We start from the raw sequence: 12,723 nt of genomic DNA, 5'->3' as shown, positions 1-12,723 counted from the left end.
TATATATATGTGCCTGAATTTTGTCCAAAAACCCCAATTGCTTTCTTGTTAAAATATAAGTGCGACATACTAGTCCTCTTCTAATAGCTGTAGTCATTGTCAACAAGCTTTTTCCAAACCTTGTCCAAAAGAAACAGAAATATACAAGAAACAACAGATGGGAAAAATACTTTATTGGATAAAGTTAAATTGGAGGAAAACTGCATTCCTGTAAAAATAATTCAAACATCAGAATACATTTTAGGATAGTAAAACAGCCTATAATCAGTATTGCACATTAAGAAACATGAGTGTTCACATAAATATTTTTCTGCAGTAAAATACATAACTAACATTACATATGTAATATATAATTACAAAAATATGTAACGATGTTCATATATATGCATCTCTTTTAATCTGTTTATGCAACAGACAGGTATGATTAAAAAAATATTTCTACATTTTTAGACCTGTTCAAATTAAGTCACCGTGAAAATAAGTTGTAAAAATCTAAACTAATAAAATATGTAGCTGGAAGCTGCCTGAGCTTCTAAAAAAAAAAAAAAAAAAAGTCTTCAGTCAAATCAATAAATCATTGCCGGAATTGCAGTAAACCAGTATCCATTTTAAAAATACATTAAAAATAAACACACACATGTTGCTGTAAGGAAATGATTTCTTAGAGGCACCAAACTCAAGTACGGTTCTTTACTGGCCAACCATATGACCCCTGAGGTATGTGCGGCTAGTATCTTCATCCTATCGGCTTCAGCACAAACACAGCATCATCCAGAACATAGAAATCTTTGTACAAGTCTCCTTCGCAAAGGTACGGCAGCCGCGTCACCGCCTCCACCACAAACCCTGCCTCCTTGAACACCTCATCGGACAGCTGTGTCACCTGCTCCTCCCATGTCTTTCCACTCATTTTCAAGTATTCTTTTGGCCGCTCCCATTTCCCACCTGAAAAAGAGAAATCTATTTCTTTAAGATGCATTATGTAAAAAAAAAACTATAACCTTCCTATAATGTTACTTGTTGTGAAATGTAATTTTTGTCCTAAATTGTATGCCACTTTTTAGAACACCATCTGCTAAATTAATGCAAATTATACTTTCGGGACTGTACAGGCAGTCCCTGAGTTACAAAAGTCTGACTTACGTACAACCTGTACTTACAAACCAACCCCTTACTGAGCGGAATTAGATTTTTTTTTGTGATCCTTAAGTAACAATCAAATGAAAACTCCATAATTAAGCCTATTATATTAAAAATTTGAGTTACTGTATATACACAATGGTTCGTAATAATAAATGGGCACTACTTTCACTTAGCTAACTTCGCTACTTTGCGAAGCCCATCAAAACGTTGCCGTCCACAACGGTTTGTAAGCTCATGGGCGGGGCGCATGAGCCCGAGGTAGGACAGACTTCCTTCTTTTCCCGTTAACAGTGTCTCATGTTACTGTATTTGGCTTTAAATTTTTTGTTTTACCCTTCTAACCATGACAAAGTGTAAATGTGATGTAAGTGATGGTGATGCATTCAAGAAAAGAGAAATGATCACAACTGAAACTAAAGAGTAAATAATAAAGTGAAAGGTGAAACACTAATGAGCAATAGAAAAGCGAACGTTAAAGTTTCTTTGACATTTTGCACACAAGCGCGCACACACACTCTCTCTGTGTGTGTGTGTGTGTGGGCACTTGGCTACAAAACCCATTTTTTCCCCGTTGCGGAATCTCACTCCAGATATTCCCGCCGTGCATGCGCATTTTCCAAGCTTCCTCGCTCTGCTCTTCGAAGTCCTGTCCCTCATCGTTTCCCATTCCACATCTCTTTGATAACGACCACATGCCCGTCTCCGACCACGAGAACACGTCTAGTCCTTTGGCTCTTAATAAACGATCCTGCACTTGGGTCCAGCCTCCCGTGTCCCCTGTTCATCATTCTTCATGACAGTAGTAACATTTATTATTATCTATGTTTCTCTCTATTACAAATACTGTAGTTACATTTATTACTATTATCATTACATTGTATTATTACTGGATTGTTATATTAAAGATGTTTTAGCGTATCCAAAGTGTTTAATTTTTTTATGCATCGAAAGGTACGTGATATACGAAGACAAAAATCTGACAAACTGACGTCAGATACCCACCATACCCAACTGCTCTGACATGTGAAAATCCGACAAATACAGACTGAGGGGACGGAACTTGTTCGCAATTCGGGGACTGCCTGTACATAATTATAATTACAGAGTCAATAACAGCGCTACAACATAACAAGATCGGAGAACTGCCTTACTTTGTTTTTACCACATGACATGTCCAAAGAAGAATTAATTAAGAAGGGAAAATGCCTGTAGGGGAAACCAACACAATGGTCCTCTTACCGACTTCCACATAGGGCTGAAAGGGCAGGACGACGGCCAGGATGAGCCTGCCTGACCCAGGCACCAAGGAGCGCCTGATATCCCTGAGCAGGACAAGAGGCTGATCGCAGCGGTCCAGCAGATTCAAACAGCTGATCAAGTCATACTGGAAGCCCATCCCCTGCCACCCGTCAATATCCAGTACCCTGAAACATATGTGGGAACCACAGGTCAGGAGCCTCCCTGATTTTACAGCATGCCTCAAATGTTTGACACAGAGGTTTTCCTATAAACGAGGGAAGAGCTACGCTGTGCTACTATCCTACACACAGAATGATTACAGACTTTTTATGGTACAAAATACAACACATTATGAGATGGTTCAGACCAAAAGACTCCATTTAATCTACCGTAGTTCATACAATCATCCTTACATGTAGTTCTTCCTCTGAAGCTGCCACTGCATTGGAATGGAGACCTCAGTGACATAGACCTCCCGGAAATGCGCACCCATCACTTCCGTGACTCTGCCATCTCCAGCTCCCAGGTCCAACAGCTTGCCGCCCCGCCAGTCCGGGCTGATCCCGAGGAGACCGCGAAACTGATTGCTGGAGAACACAAACATGGAGCCCCTGCCCAAGAACCTGGTGACAGAGAGATACAAGCGATGGTAGTCAGATTGCAGAGATTGAGAAGATGGAGAAGCACTTTTTGAAACACACTGGCCTACACTTAGAGGTTTAATATGAAGTACAGTAAAACCAACCCCGAGAAAGGAAACAACACAAGCAAACAGAAGCTGTTACAAGTAGGTCAATCAATAATGGGGAAGGGAAAGACTTACCCATTGATGGATGTGCGGGAGACAACTGGGCTAAAGATGGTGGAGAAGAAGGAATGGTAAAGCTGCGTGAACAGCCAGCCGGACTTCTCCTCGCTGCGCCTCAGGAAGGCCCGAGTGTCGGAGTCCAGGTGGTTCTGGATAAACAGGGGCCGCACAGCCTCCCCCAGCATGTCAGGACAGCAGCGGTACCACTGCAGCAAAGACCACACGGAATACTCCATTTTCCCATGTCAGCAGGCATCCCAGCAAACTCATACCATTCACCGTGTCTCCAACCGATTCTGCAGCTGGAAACAAAAACTGAAAGCAAGAACCAAGTCTGGAACATTTCTCGTGTGTGAAATACTATGTGCAGGAGGTAGAATCTGGAATTGTATACAAGGTGAAATGATACTTTAGGGCTTCGGCGAAATGATCATCGCTCGAGTAGCAATAGCCCTTGCACTGCATTATTAATACTGTCAGCAAACAAATGTATAGTGGGACAATTTCTCCCATAAGAAATACATGTGATTCAATGTGACAAAAGTGAAGAACATCCAGTACTTTTCACCTTTTTACTTTATTCTTTTTCGTCAAATTTGAAAGGGACTTGGGACAAACAAAGGAAATGTAAGATTTTAAATTTACTGTAAAAATTTGTGCCATGTATAACCAAGATGAAGGATGGCACTGGTAGCAATGAGTGATCTGTAAGATCAAGCTTCAGCATTGCATATTTAGACTGATCAGCCAAAACTGAAAACCATCTGCCTAATATTGTGTAGGTCCTCCTCGTGCCACCACAACAGCTCCGGCCCATCGTGGCATGGACTCCACAAGACCTCTGAAGATGTCCTGTGCCAAGCTGTAAGTCGCGAGGTGGGGCCTCCACGAATCAGACTTGTTTTTCCAGCACATCCCACAGATGCTCGATCGGATCGAGATCTGAGGAATTTGGAGGCCAAGTCAACACCTTGAACATTTTAGCAATTTTTGCAGTGTGGCAGGATGGATTACCCTGCTGAAAGAGTCCACTGCCATCAGGGAATACAGTTGCCATGAAGGGTTGTATGTGGTCTACAACAATCTTTAGGTAGGTGCTATGTGTCAAAGTAACATCCACATGAATGCCAGGGCCCAAGGTTCCCCAGCAGAACATTGGCCAAAGCATCATACTGCCTCCGCCAGCTTGCCTTCTTCCCATAGTGCATCCTGCTTCCATCTCTTCCCCAGGTAAAAAAAAAAAAAAAAAAAGCACTTGCACCCGGCCGTCCACACGATCTAAAAGAAAACGTGATTCATCAGACCAGGCCACCTTCTTCCATTACTCCATGGTCCGGTTCTGACGCTCACGTGCCCATAGGCGCTTTCGGTGGTGGACAGGGGTCAGCATGGGTACTCTGACCGGTGTGAGGCTACGCAGCCCCAAACGCAGCAAGCTGTGATGCCCCGTGTGTTCTGACACCTTTCTATCATTGCCAGCATTACAATTTTCAGCAATTTGTGGTACAGTAGCTCTTCCGTGAGATCGGACGACACGGGCTAGCCTTCGCTTCGCTCCCCACGCGCATCAGTAAGCTTTGGGCGCCCGTGACGCCGTCGCAGATTCGCCGGATTTTCTTCCTTGGACCACTTTTGATAAGGACTAACCACTATACCGGGAACACCCCACCACAAGACCTGCCGTTTTGGAGATGCACTGACCCAGTCGTCTAGCCATCACAATTTGACCCGTGTCAAAGTCACTCAGATCCTTACGCTTGCCTATTTTTCCTGCTTCCAACACATGAAATTCAAGAATTGACTGCTCACTTGCTGCCTAATATATCCCACCCTGTAAGAAGAAAATCATGTTATTCACATCCCTTTTTGTGCTTTTAATGTTATCGGTGTACAATGGCATTTTTCCTTCATTATCTCTGTAGTACTGATGAAAAAAGTAACAATCATAACTACGCGTCTGTGTTAGAATACAAGGTCACCGCGGTGTGTGCTGGTGGTGACGTATCAGCGAAACAACCGTAATTAATCGGGGACTCCCTCCTCGGACGTATCAGTCAGTCCCAACAGCGCGGCGCCCAGCGAGTGACCGCTTCGTCGCTGAGGACCGTTCGCGGCTCGGCGAATTCAATTTACCTCCCCGCCATACTCCAGCGCTCCGTCCTCCCTCTCCATGTGCGCGAAGAGAGCGCGCGCTAGCGGGCTGCGCAAGTACCTTCCCGTCCACATTCTCCGGAGCATCAGCAGGGCGGACAGGTAGCACGCGAGCCACGCCGCGAACACGAGCGTCCTCATCTGTGAACCACAAACAAAGCGGCGCGAGTCAGCTGAGTCGGTGAATGAGCGCGCGCCGTGCGGTCTCACACAGAGACACAGTCAAACCGCGCCGACGAGTCGAGTGTCCAATTTGAAAACGTCCGCGCGAGCGCCTGCAAAACGATATACAGACTAGCTCACCAAAGACAAACAAACCCGTGGGAGCGGTGGGCTTTCGGAGGCATATTCACGTTTGCTTGCTTTCGTAAAGCTCAACCGAGCGTTTCACAAACGCCCGTCTGGACGCCGCACAACTCCGGCTTTCCGGCGTGTCACAGTGAAATGAGTCCCCCCTCCACGCGTTGTGTCAACAGTCTTTTTTTTTTTTTTTTTTTTTAATTTTAGTGATGTTTAGATTTTATTGGTATTATTTTAAGGTGCGAAATTATAATGAAAAATTAATAATTTATGGGGAATGAACGCATATGCATGAGTCCGTTTTGTTATTAACGGCTTGTCCCTTTTAACGAGATGTTCAGGTTCTACTTGTCTTTCTATCCTTCCTTGCATTGTCCGACCTCATAAGTAGGTTGTGAGGTGGTAGAACTCCAGCCATTTTCTCAGTTTGGTTGAGAAGTACATGATTTAAAACATGCAGTTTCTGGTCTTCAAAATTTCTGAATATAAGGATCTAAAATTTATATGTCTTTCTAAAAATACAGTATATTTAAAGGAACAACTTGACACTTCTAATGCAGAAAAAGTATTGTCATAAAAGTGCACCTTTCACTTTTGCTTCCTTTTAAGCAACTTTGTTCTGATTCATTTGGGGGAAAATGAGATCTATGGATGCAGCTGATCATTTGGGACTGTTGTGATTATTCTTGCAATTTTAATTTCATTTTCAGAAATGAGCATGTAATACTTTTATCTGAAGCAAAGACGTTTATATCGCCTTTATACAGTAACATTCATCACTGCTTTGCAGCAGAACAGCAGTCTGCCTCCTAACACTTTAGCAGGAAGTCCAGCTGCTTAACCACTGTGGTTATGTGCTGCAAACAGTAGATTATTAAAGTAAGTCTCCCGCATGGTAGTTAATACATTTTCAAGTGAAGGATCAGTGTAGTAAAATATAAATGTTAATTTACACCGCTGCAGTTTCCCCCACCAGCTGTCATCAGACATTTTTCAAGGAAAGTTTTGTTCAGCAGATACCATGAGTGCAGGAATTTAAGTGTCTCACAGATAATTGGGCGTATATTATCCTTTGTTCAGAGATGCCTATATGTAACCCTAATTGAGAATTATTTTTCTATTCAGAATAATCAAATGAGGGGCAGTTCTGGATTTGTGATGCGTAATCATCAATGTTGGATGTTGGTAAACTCAAGGCTGTTGAGTAAATGAGTGCTGGGAATTCAGTGCGGAATATTTAACACTCTAAGTCATCTTGAATAAAGCCGTCCGCTGAACACTACACAGTAATCGCTGTACGTTGCCCTGGAGAAGACAGTTCTAGATCAATAAATTGAACAATAATAATGTGTGTTCATGAATGTATCACATAGTTATTTCCACTAGGGGGCAATGGTTCATGTCAGCTTCTGCCCTTGACTTCCTCTGCACTGAACTTCATTTCACACAGGATGATTTACTAAGACTCATTAAGCTGACTGCCCAAAGGTCTGCGGAGCAAATGGAATAATAAACGGCGTGGCTTTTCATAATTTATGTCACACAGTTCCAAAGATCAGAGAAATGGAAGGTCAGGACTTTGAGACATTGAGGCTCAGAGTGTTCGTGCAAGGATGAAGCCATCCATGTTCTTCTTAACATCTTCAAACCTTTGGTCAGAATATATGAATATTGTTTGCATTCTTCATTCCACATGAAGGAGCGGCTGATGGCCACGACTGGTTCGTATACATGAAATCCAAGAGCACAGGGCTGTGTAGATGATGTGTATAATAAGTTCTTCTTTACAAAATATTTGAAATCGCATGCCAAAATGGTTTCTCATCTATGCATTTTCAAAGGAAGTACTATATGATTATTTAAAGTATTATAATTCTTTAAAAATGTAATAGTGTATTATTTTAACGGTTAAACACCTGAGCTTTTGCTAATAAATTATTCCACATTAAATGCTGTTCCCCATGTCAATGATTAATGGAACCGTATCAATGATGGTTTTACACTTCTAATCTAATCAGTGTGTTCAGTGGATTCTTCTTTTCTATTTATATGCATTATGATAGGATGATATGATTATGATACAAGGCCTCCACAGCAACTACTGAGACTCTCTTCAAGAACCAGCAACACAGAACATGTTGGAACCCATTCAAACAATAAAACTGATGTGGACAAAAGAACAATTTAGTTATGGGTACTGTTGTGTAACTTGTGGGAGATGCTGTTCCGCAGTTCCAGCGAGGGGCCAAATGCCACTACTATACACAATATGTGTGTGTCTGATCAAAATAAAACACGCATCTTTTTGGATGATCACTGTTCATGTTATTTTTATTAAGTTTTATTTACTATTTATTGCATTTATTTATTACATTTCCTTTACATTATTTGTCTTAAAGACAAAGCAGGTAACTTATGAACAAACAAAGTTTTTCTTAGTAAGGCCTTTTTGGGAATCAGAATCTATTCTATTGGCTCCTGTGTTTGGAGTCAGATGTAGTTAAAATGTAGTTTCCTCATCACGTGAGAAATGGAAGTCGAAAAAACAAATCACGAAGCACCAGTTAAGTGCTGCATTCAATGCATTCAGGCTGAAACGCTTTACAAAGACAGGCCAGGGTGTAAGAACCTGTGCTGTGGGACCAAAAGTACTGGCACCACTGCCCAACGGAGTGGCAGTACTTGTTACGTCCATGATTAAAGGTAGTTTCCTTGGTTTAGGAACCCCAGCTGTGTTTTATTTTAACCTCATGAAAAATGAGGAGCTCTGCGCTCATTAGCGTGGGACAGTGCGAGAAGCTCCTTTCGCCGCAACGGCAGCTCCTTTACGTCACGAGGGTGTGTATCAACGCGCGCGTGCCACGTTGCCGGCCCCAAGGCCCGGACACGTCACCGAGGGGGCGGAGCCGTAAGCGTACGTCACCAGAAGGGGAAGGTCTTCACGTCAACGTCACTTAGAGGCGGAGCCACAGGGTCGCCTGGGCTTCGTGAAACGGTCCGTCCGGGGAAAGAGAGCGGCGACAGGAGCAGCAAGCAGCGAGTGTGCGGAAACACGACCAATAAAGCTTCTTTTAGAAACGGACACGTCGGTATAGAAGAGGACAGGCGGTGAGAGTGAGAGTCTGCGGGAGAAGATGCTCACCGACATGATCGTGGAGGAGGAATTTGAGCTGAAGGAGGACGAGCCGTGGTACGACCACCAGGACCTGGAGCATGGTGAGCAAATCAAATGGAGATGCTGGAGTGCGTGGAGGCGCCCAGCCCACCGGGGAAGTAACAGCACAGCGGCATCTCGTTCTGAAACTACAACAGATAAAATAAGAACGGGCGAACACTCAGCCGCCGTCTTCCGCACTGAGTGACCGTGTGGTGTTTAGTGTGATATTTTTTTTTTTTTTTTTCCCCACGATGGAAACGTTTTACGTCCAGCTGCAGCCTTCAGGTTCGGGTAGCTTTTCACCTGTCAGAACGACGGACGTGTCAAAAAAAAAAAAAAAAAAAGCTTTTAACAACCGCATCATGCTCATAATCTTAATTATTTTAATCTTGCTCCAGCGTGCCTGGAGAAGGGGGGGGGTCGTAGGAGGCGGGTGTTAGACGTCTCTGATAGGTGCTGCAGGTGCGAAGTCCTTTATTGCACACGTCGCACGCGCAGCCGTGAACCACGAGCTCCGTTTAATCATCATGCAGCGCGGGTCAAGAGCGCGCGCTCGTCTCCGCAGCACAAGGACATCGCGCGCTCTCTCTCTCTCTCTCTCTCTCTCTCTCTCTCTCTCTCTCTCGCTGCTCACGACTGCAGCCGGGCGAGTGTCCGCAGATCTGAAGCAAATGATGATGATGATGCGCACATTAATGCTTCCGTCCACCCGCCGTCACGAAGCAGGATGACAGCCACCCTCTGACACTGTGTATTGGCAGTGGAAACAAGTGACACTGAGCGTTTCCCAGCGCTACATAAATAACCCTTAATCCCATATTAAGGTTGTCTGAAGGACAGGTCAGTGAGTGAGTGTAGAGCCCACTCGTCACGTGGGTGGACATGTCAGACATGTGCAGCCGAAGAATTAAAAATCACAAAACATTATGATGATTATGTGCGCATCAGTCTTGAGCTATCATGTGCAATTCTTCAGAACACTGGTGTGTTTTTAAAGAGTGTAATTTCCAAACTAAACACACGGGCCAGTGGGGAATTTCAGCGGTATTAGTTATGGTTAAGGATATTGACACAGTGACCTACTGTGTGTACCATCTGCTATTGGACCTGTTTTCTTTTTAGTCAGGATACCAGCAACACATTTAGAGGGAAATGCTAAGTATAAGAGTAAATATTGCACAGGGCGTGTCCTTTAAAGTTGAACCAAATTTGCCTTGTTACGCTGTGTGTGTGTGTGTATGTGTGTAATGGTTTTGTACGCGTGTGCCGGGACAGTCGTGTTTGTGTGTGTTCCTGCTGTTCGTTCCTTCAGCCGGCAGCGGCGCTTCCACACGCTGTGCCCGACGCGCTTTCGGTTGAGGCTCGCCGGCCGACGCGCGTCTCGTCGGCACCTTCTCCTCATCCAGCCTACGAGCTCCAGAAAGCCGGAGTCTCGCCACCTAAGTTTGGTCTGCTGTCTCGCATCCGTTCTTGCTTGATATTTCACCCCACTGTCTCGCCAATGAAGCGTGCGCAGGACTTCTGTGGATGTGATCGCAATGTCCGTTGCGCTTCTTCGAATGCTTTGAAGGCCTGCGGTGAGCGAAGCTTAGCGTTTGTGCCTATTGCAGACCTCCATCTGGCTGCTGAGCTGGGAAAGACCCTGCTGGACCGGAACCGGGAGCTGGAGCAGGGCATGCAGCAGATGTACGCCACCAATGAGGAGCAGCTGCAGGAGATCGAGGTGATGCGCCAGAGTCCGTCGTCAGTTTACACGCACCGGTCCTTCATCCTTATTTAGTTGGAATTTTTGAACCGTACAAGTGATTCGTCAGCAGGAACAGTTGCTGTTGTCATTCTATGATGCTTCATCCGCTCAGCTAAGATATGCAATTTAAACTCTTCCTTTTGGATTACCAGTAACACAAAGTTAATAAAAACGCTTGCGTTTTTTTACGTCTGTGATTTCAGTATGTAGCCAGAATGCAGAAGTATGAACAATGGCCACTTTCCTTGGACGATTAAGACACACTTCTGCCTAAGATGTTGAGATTTATCTTGGTTTAGACCAATTTACATTGCTTTACCAGACAGCAGAAGCTTTTCTCCAAAGCGACCTCTGATGAGCTCTATGTAGTGTTATGAGCCCACACACCTTATTCACCGTGGTGACTTACGCTGCTAGATACACTACTTACACTGGCTCACTCATCCATACATCAGTGGAACACACTCTTCCTGTCACTCACACACTATGGGGGAACCTGAACAGCATGTCTTTGGACTGTGGAGGAAACCAGAGCACCTGGAGGATACCCACACAGACTGAGCGGGGATCGAACCCGCATCCTTTCACGCCACCTAGGCGCTGTGAGACAACAGCACTGCTCACGGTGCCACCGTGCTGCCCAACAATTACAGCTGATACTGCCAACAATATTTCCAATTGAATATAAAGTATGTTTTTAGGGGTCAGAGTATCTTTAAAAATCCTTCTGGGTATATTGATCTTTGTGTTAATGGCTACAGGGTCTAAGAAAGAGACGAGATGTTCAGTTTTTCACTGGTTAGTCAACATGTATTGCTCAACTATAGCGACTTGAGCTTTGCTCGTTAAAATCATTAATTAGCCCATTTACTTTGCTACCGAGCCTCATATACACATCTAAAAGCACCCTTCTAGTGACCTTAAAAGGTTGCTATCAGGTGGTTCTTGCGAGCGTAACTTGCCAACTTGTTTGCCATCACTCTGCACTGTGCTGTTTAGAGCAAACATATCTAATACACACTTAATTTGACTTTTACCATGTGCATTGTGTTCAGTGACACATTACTGTTTTCAATCAGTAGGGACTAACGCTGACCCGTAAAACTTCAACTGTCCTAAAAAAAATACTAATTTTGTCGTTTCTGATTCAGTAGAAGAGGACTTATGGTAACAACTGGAAAAAAATTTTTTTTCCTTCTTCTTCTTCTTTCCTCTTTTGAAAGGCTGGTTTCCAGTTCTTGCTGTCATGCTGTCTGGAGTTTTCCTATTGTACCCTGTAATAAGTCCAGTGTGTAATACATCAGGGGATCTGTTTCACTGCTGGAGTTTTAAGGCTGGAAATGTTTTATAATACAAGTGTAAACTTCACTTCGCTCATCCTTTTCTCCAGAGCAACTTACAATGTTAAGGTACTTTACAATCATTTACCCATACTTACAGCCGGGTAATTCTACTGGAGCAATTTTAGGGTAGGTGCCTTGCTCAAGGGTACTGCAGCTGGAGGTGGGAATCGAACCTGTGACCTTCTGGTCCGACGGCAGCGGCTCTAATCGCCACAGTACCAGCTGCCCCTGTCCGGCTAGGAAATGGGATCGAGCTGTTGAAGAAGTTATTGTGAAATGGTGCCGAGTGTGAATGCATTGGCTTAGTGGTTAACTGAATGCTTTGTGAACAGCTAAAGTTATGAGCTCTGTGTCTGTGAATGAAAATATTAGTATGTCTATTTAGTGTTATTACAAAAAGTTGCACGTTAGCCTTTAGAGTACTTTATATCCTTTTTCTCCAAACACGAGATTTGTTCTGAGTGATTTGTTCTTGTCAACAGATCTGTTTTCACATCTTGGTGTAACGTGTGGTTGTTCTTTTTTCCCCTCCTTGTGGTAAAAGTGTGTGAAACGAGCTGACTAAGGATGGTGAAACTGCTCTCCTGGCAGCGGATGAGCTCATTCACACAGGCTCTATCTTGACAGTCTTCAACTTTTAATATCGTTTGTTTGACACGTGTGTATATATGCGCGTATTCGAACCGCTTCACGTACGAAAACGTACTCGCCGCTGCGCGTCGCAACGGCTCTAAACGATGGTAGCGGTCCGAGTGGAAACGATTAACCTGCAAGGACGAGCTCGCGGCGAGCGACACTTCCCCTTTTCAGGTAGGGCTGCGTGTCGCGCCACGAT

At 44.1% G+C, this 12,723-nt stretch overlaps 2 protein-coding genes across 3 annotated transcripts in view; one reads left to right on the top strand and one right to left on the bottom strand.

The window, feature by feature from the left end:
• Nucleotides 1–584: 584 nt before the first annotated feature.
• mettl9 (methyltransferase 9, His-X-His N1-histidine) lies at nt 585–5,757 on the bottom strand. Of its 2 annotated transcripts, XM_029246917.1 has the most exons (6): nt 5,645–5,757; nt 5,324–5,482; nt 3,206–3,396; nt 2,796–3,005; nt 2,383–2,567; nt 585–945 (listed from the first exon to the last, which is right to left on the bottom strand). In XM_029246917.1, the coding sequence occupies exons 2-6, from the start codon at nt 5,480–5,482 to the stop codon at nt 737–739; spliced, it is 954 nt and encodes a 317-aa protein (XP_029102750.1). In that variant the 5' UTR covers nt 5,645–5,757; the 3' UTR covers nt 585–736. The 2 variants fall into 2 exon arrangements, with proteins under 2 accessions (XP_029102750.1, XP_018617205.2); XM_018761689.2 differs by lacking the exon at nt 5,645–5,757 and having other exon boundaries at nt 5,324–5,551.
• A 2,780-nt stretch (nt 5,758–8,537) lies between these two features.
• Nucleotides 8,538–12,723, top strand: part of cdr2b (cerebellar degeneration-related protein 2b) — an 8,034-nt gene continuing 3,848 nt past the window's right edge. The window contains exons 1-2 of the mRNA XM_029246678.1: nt 8,538–8,857; nt 10,409–10,521. Coding sequence (XP_029102511.1) covers nt 8,776–8,857; nt 10,409–10,521 — 195 coding nt within the window. The 5' untranslated portion in view covers nt 8,538–8,775. The remainder of the gene's footprint in view (nt 8,858–10,408; nt 10,522–12,723) is intronic.

The sequence above is a fragment of the Scleropages formosus genome, chromosome 20, assembly GCF_900964775.1.
Source record: "Scleropages formosus chromosome 20, fSclFor1.1, whole genome shotgun sequence".
In the NCBI taxonomy this organism is placed as follows: Eukaryota; Metazoa; Chordata; class Actinopteri; order Osteoglossiformes; family Osteoglossidae; genus Scleropages; species Scleropages formosus.
Note: the sequence above shows the minus strand (reverse complement) of the source record. Positions and strands in the feature narration are given on the sequence as shown.

Excerpts from the sequence above, each read along its gene's own strand:
- mettl9 (XM_029246917.1), bottom strand. The coding sequence starts at position 5,482 with ATGAGGACGCTCGTGTTCGCGGCGTGGCTCGCGTGCTACCTGTCCGCC. Across the intron at positions 3,397-5,323 it reads CGCTGGAGTATGGCGGGGAG|TGGTACCGCTGCTGTCCTGA; the intron begins GTAAATTGAATT and ends TCTTTGCTGCAG. Across the intron at positions 946-2,382 it reads TCAGCCCTATGTGGAAGTCG|GTGGGAAATGGGAGCGGCCA; the intron begins GTAAGAGGACCA and ends TCTCTTTTTCAG.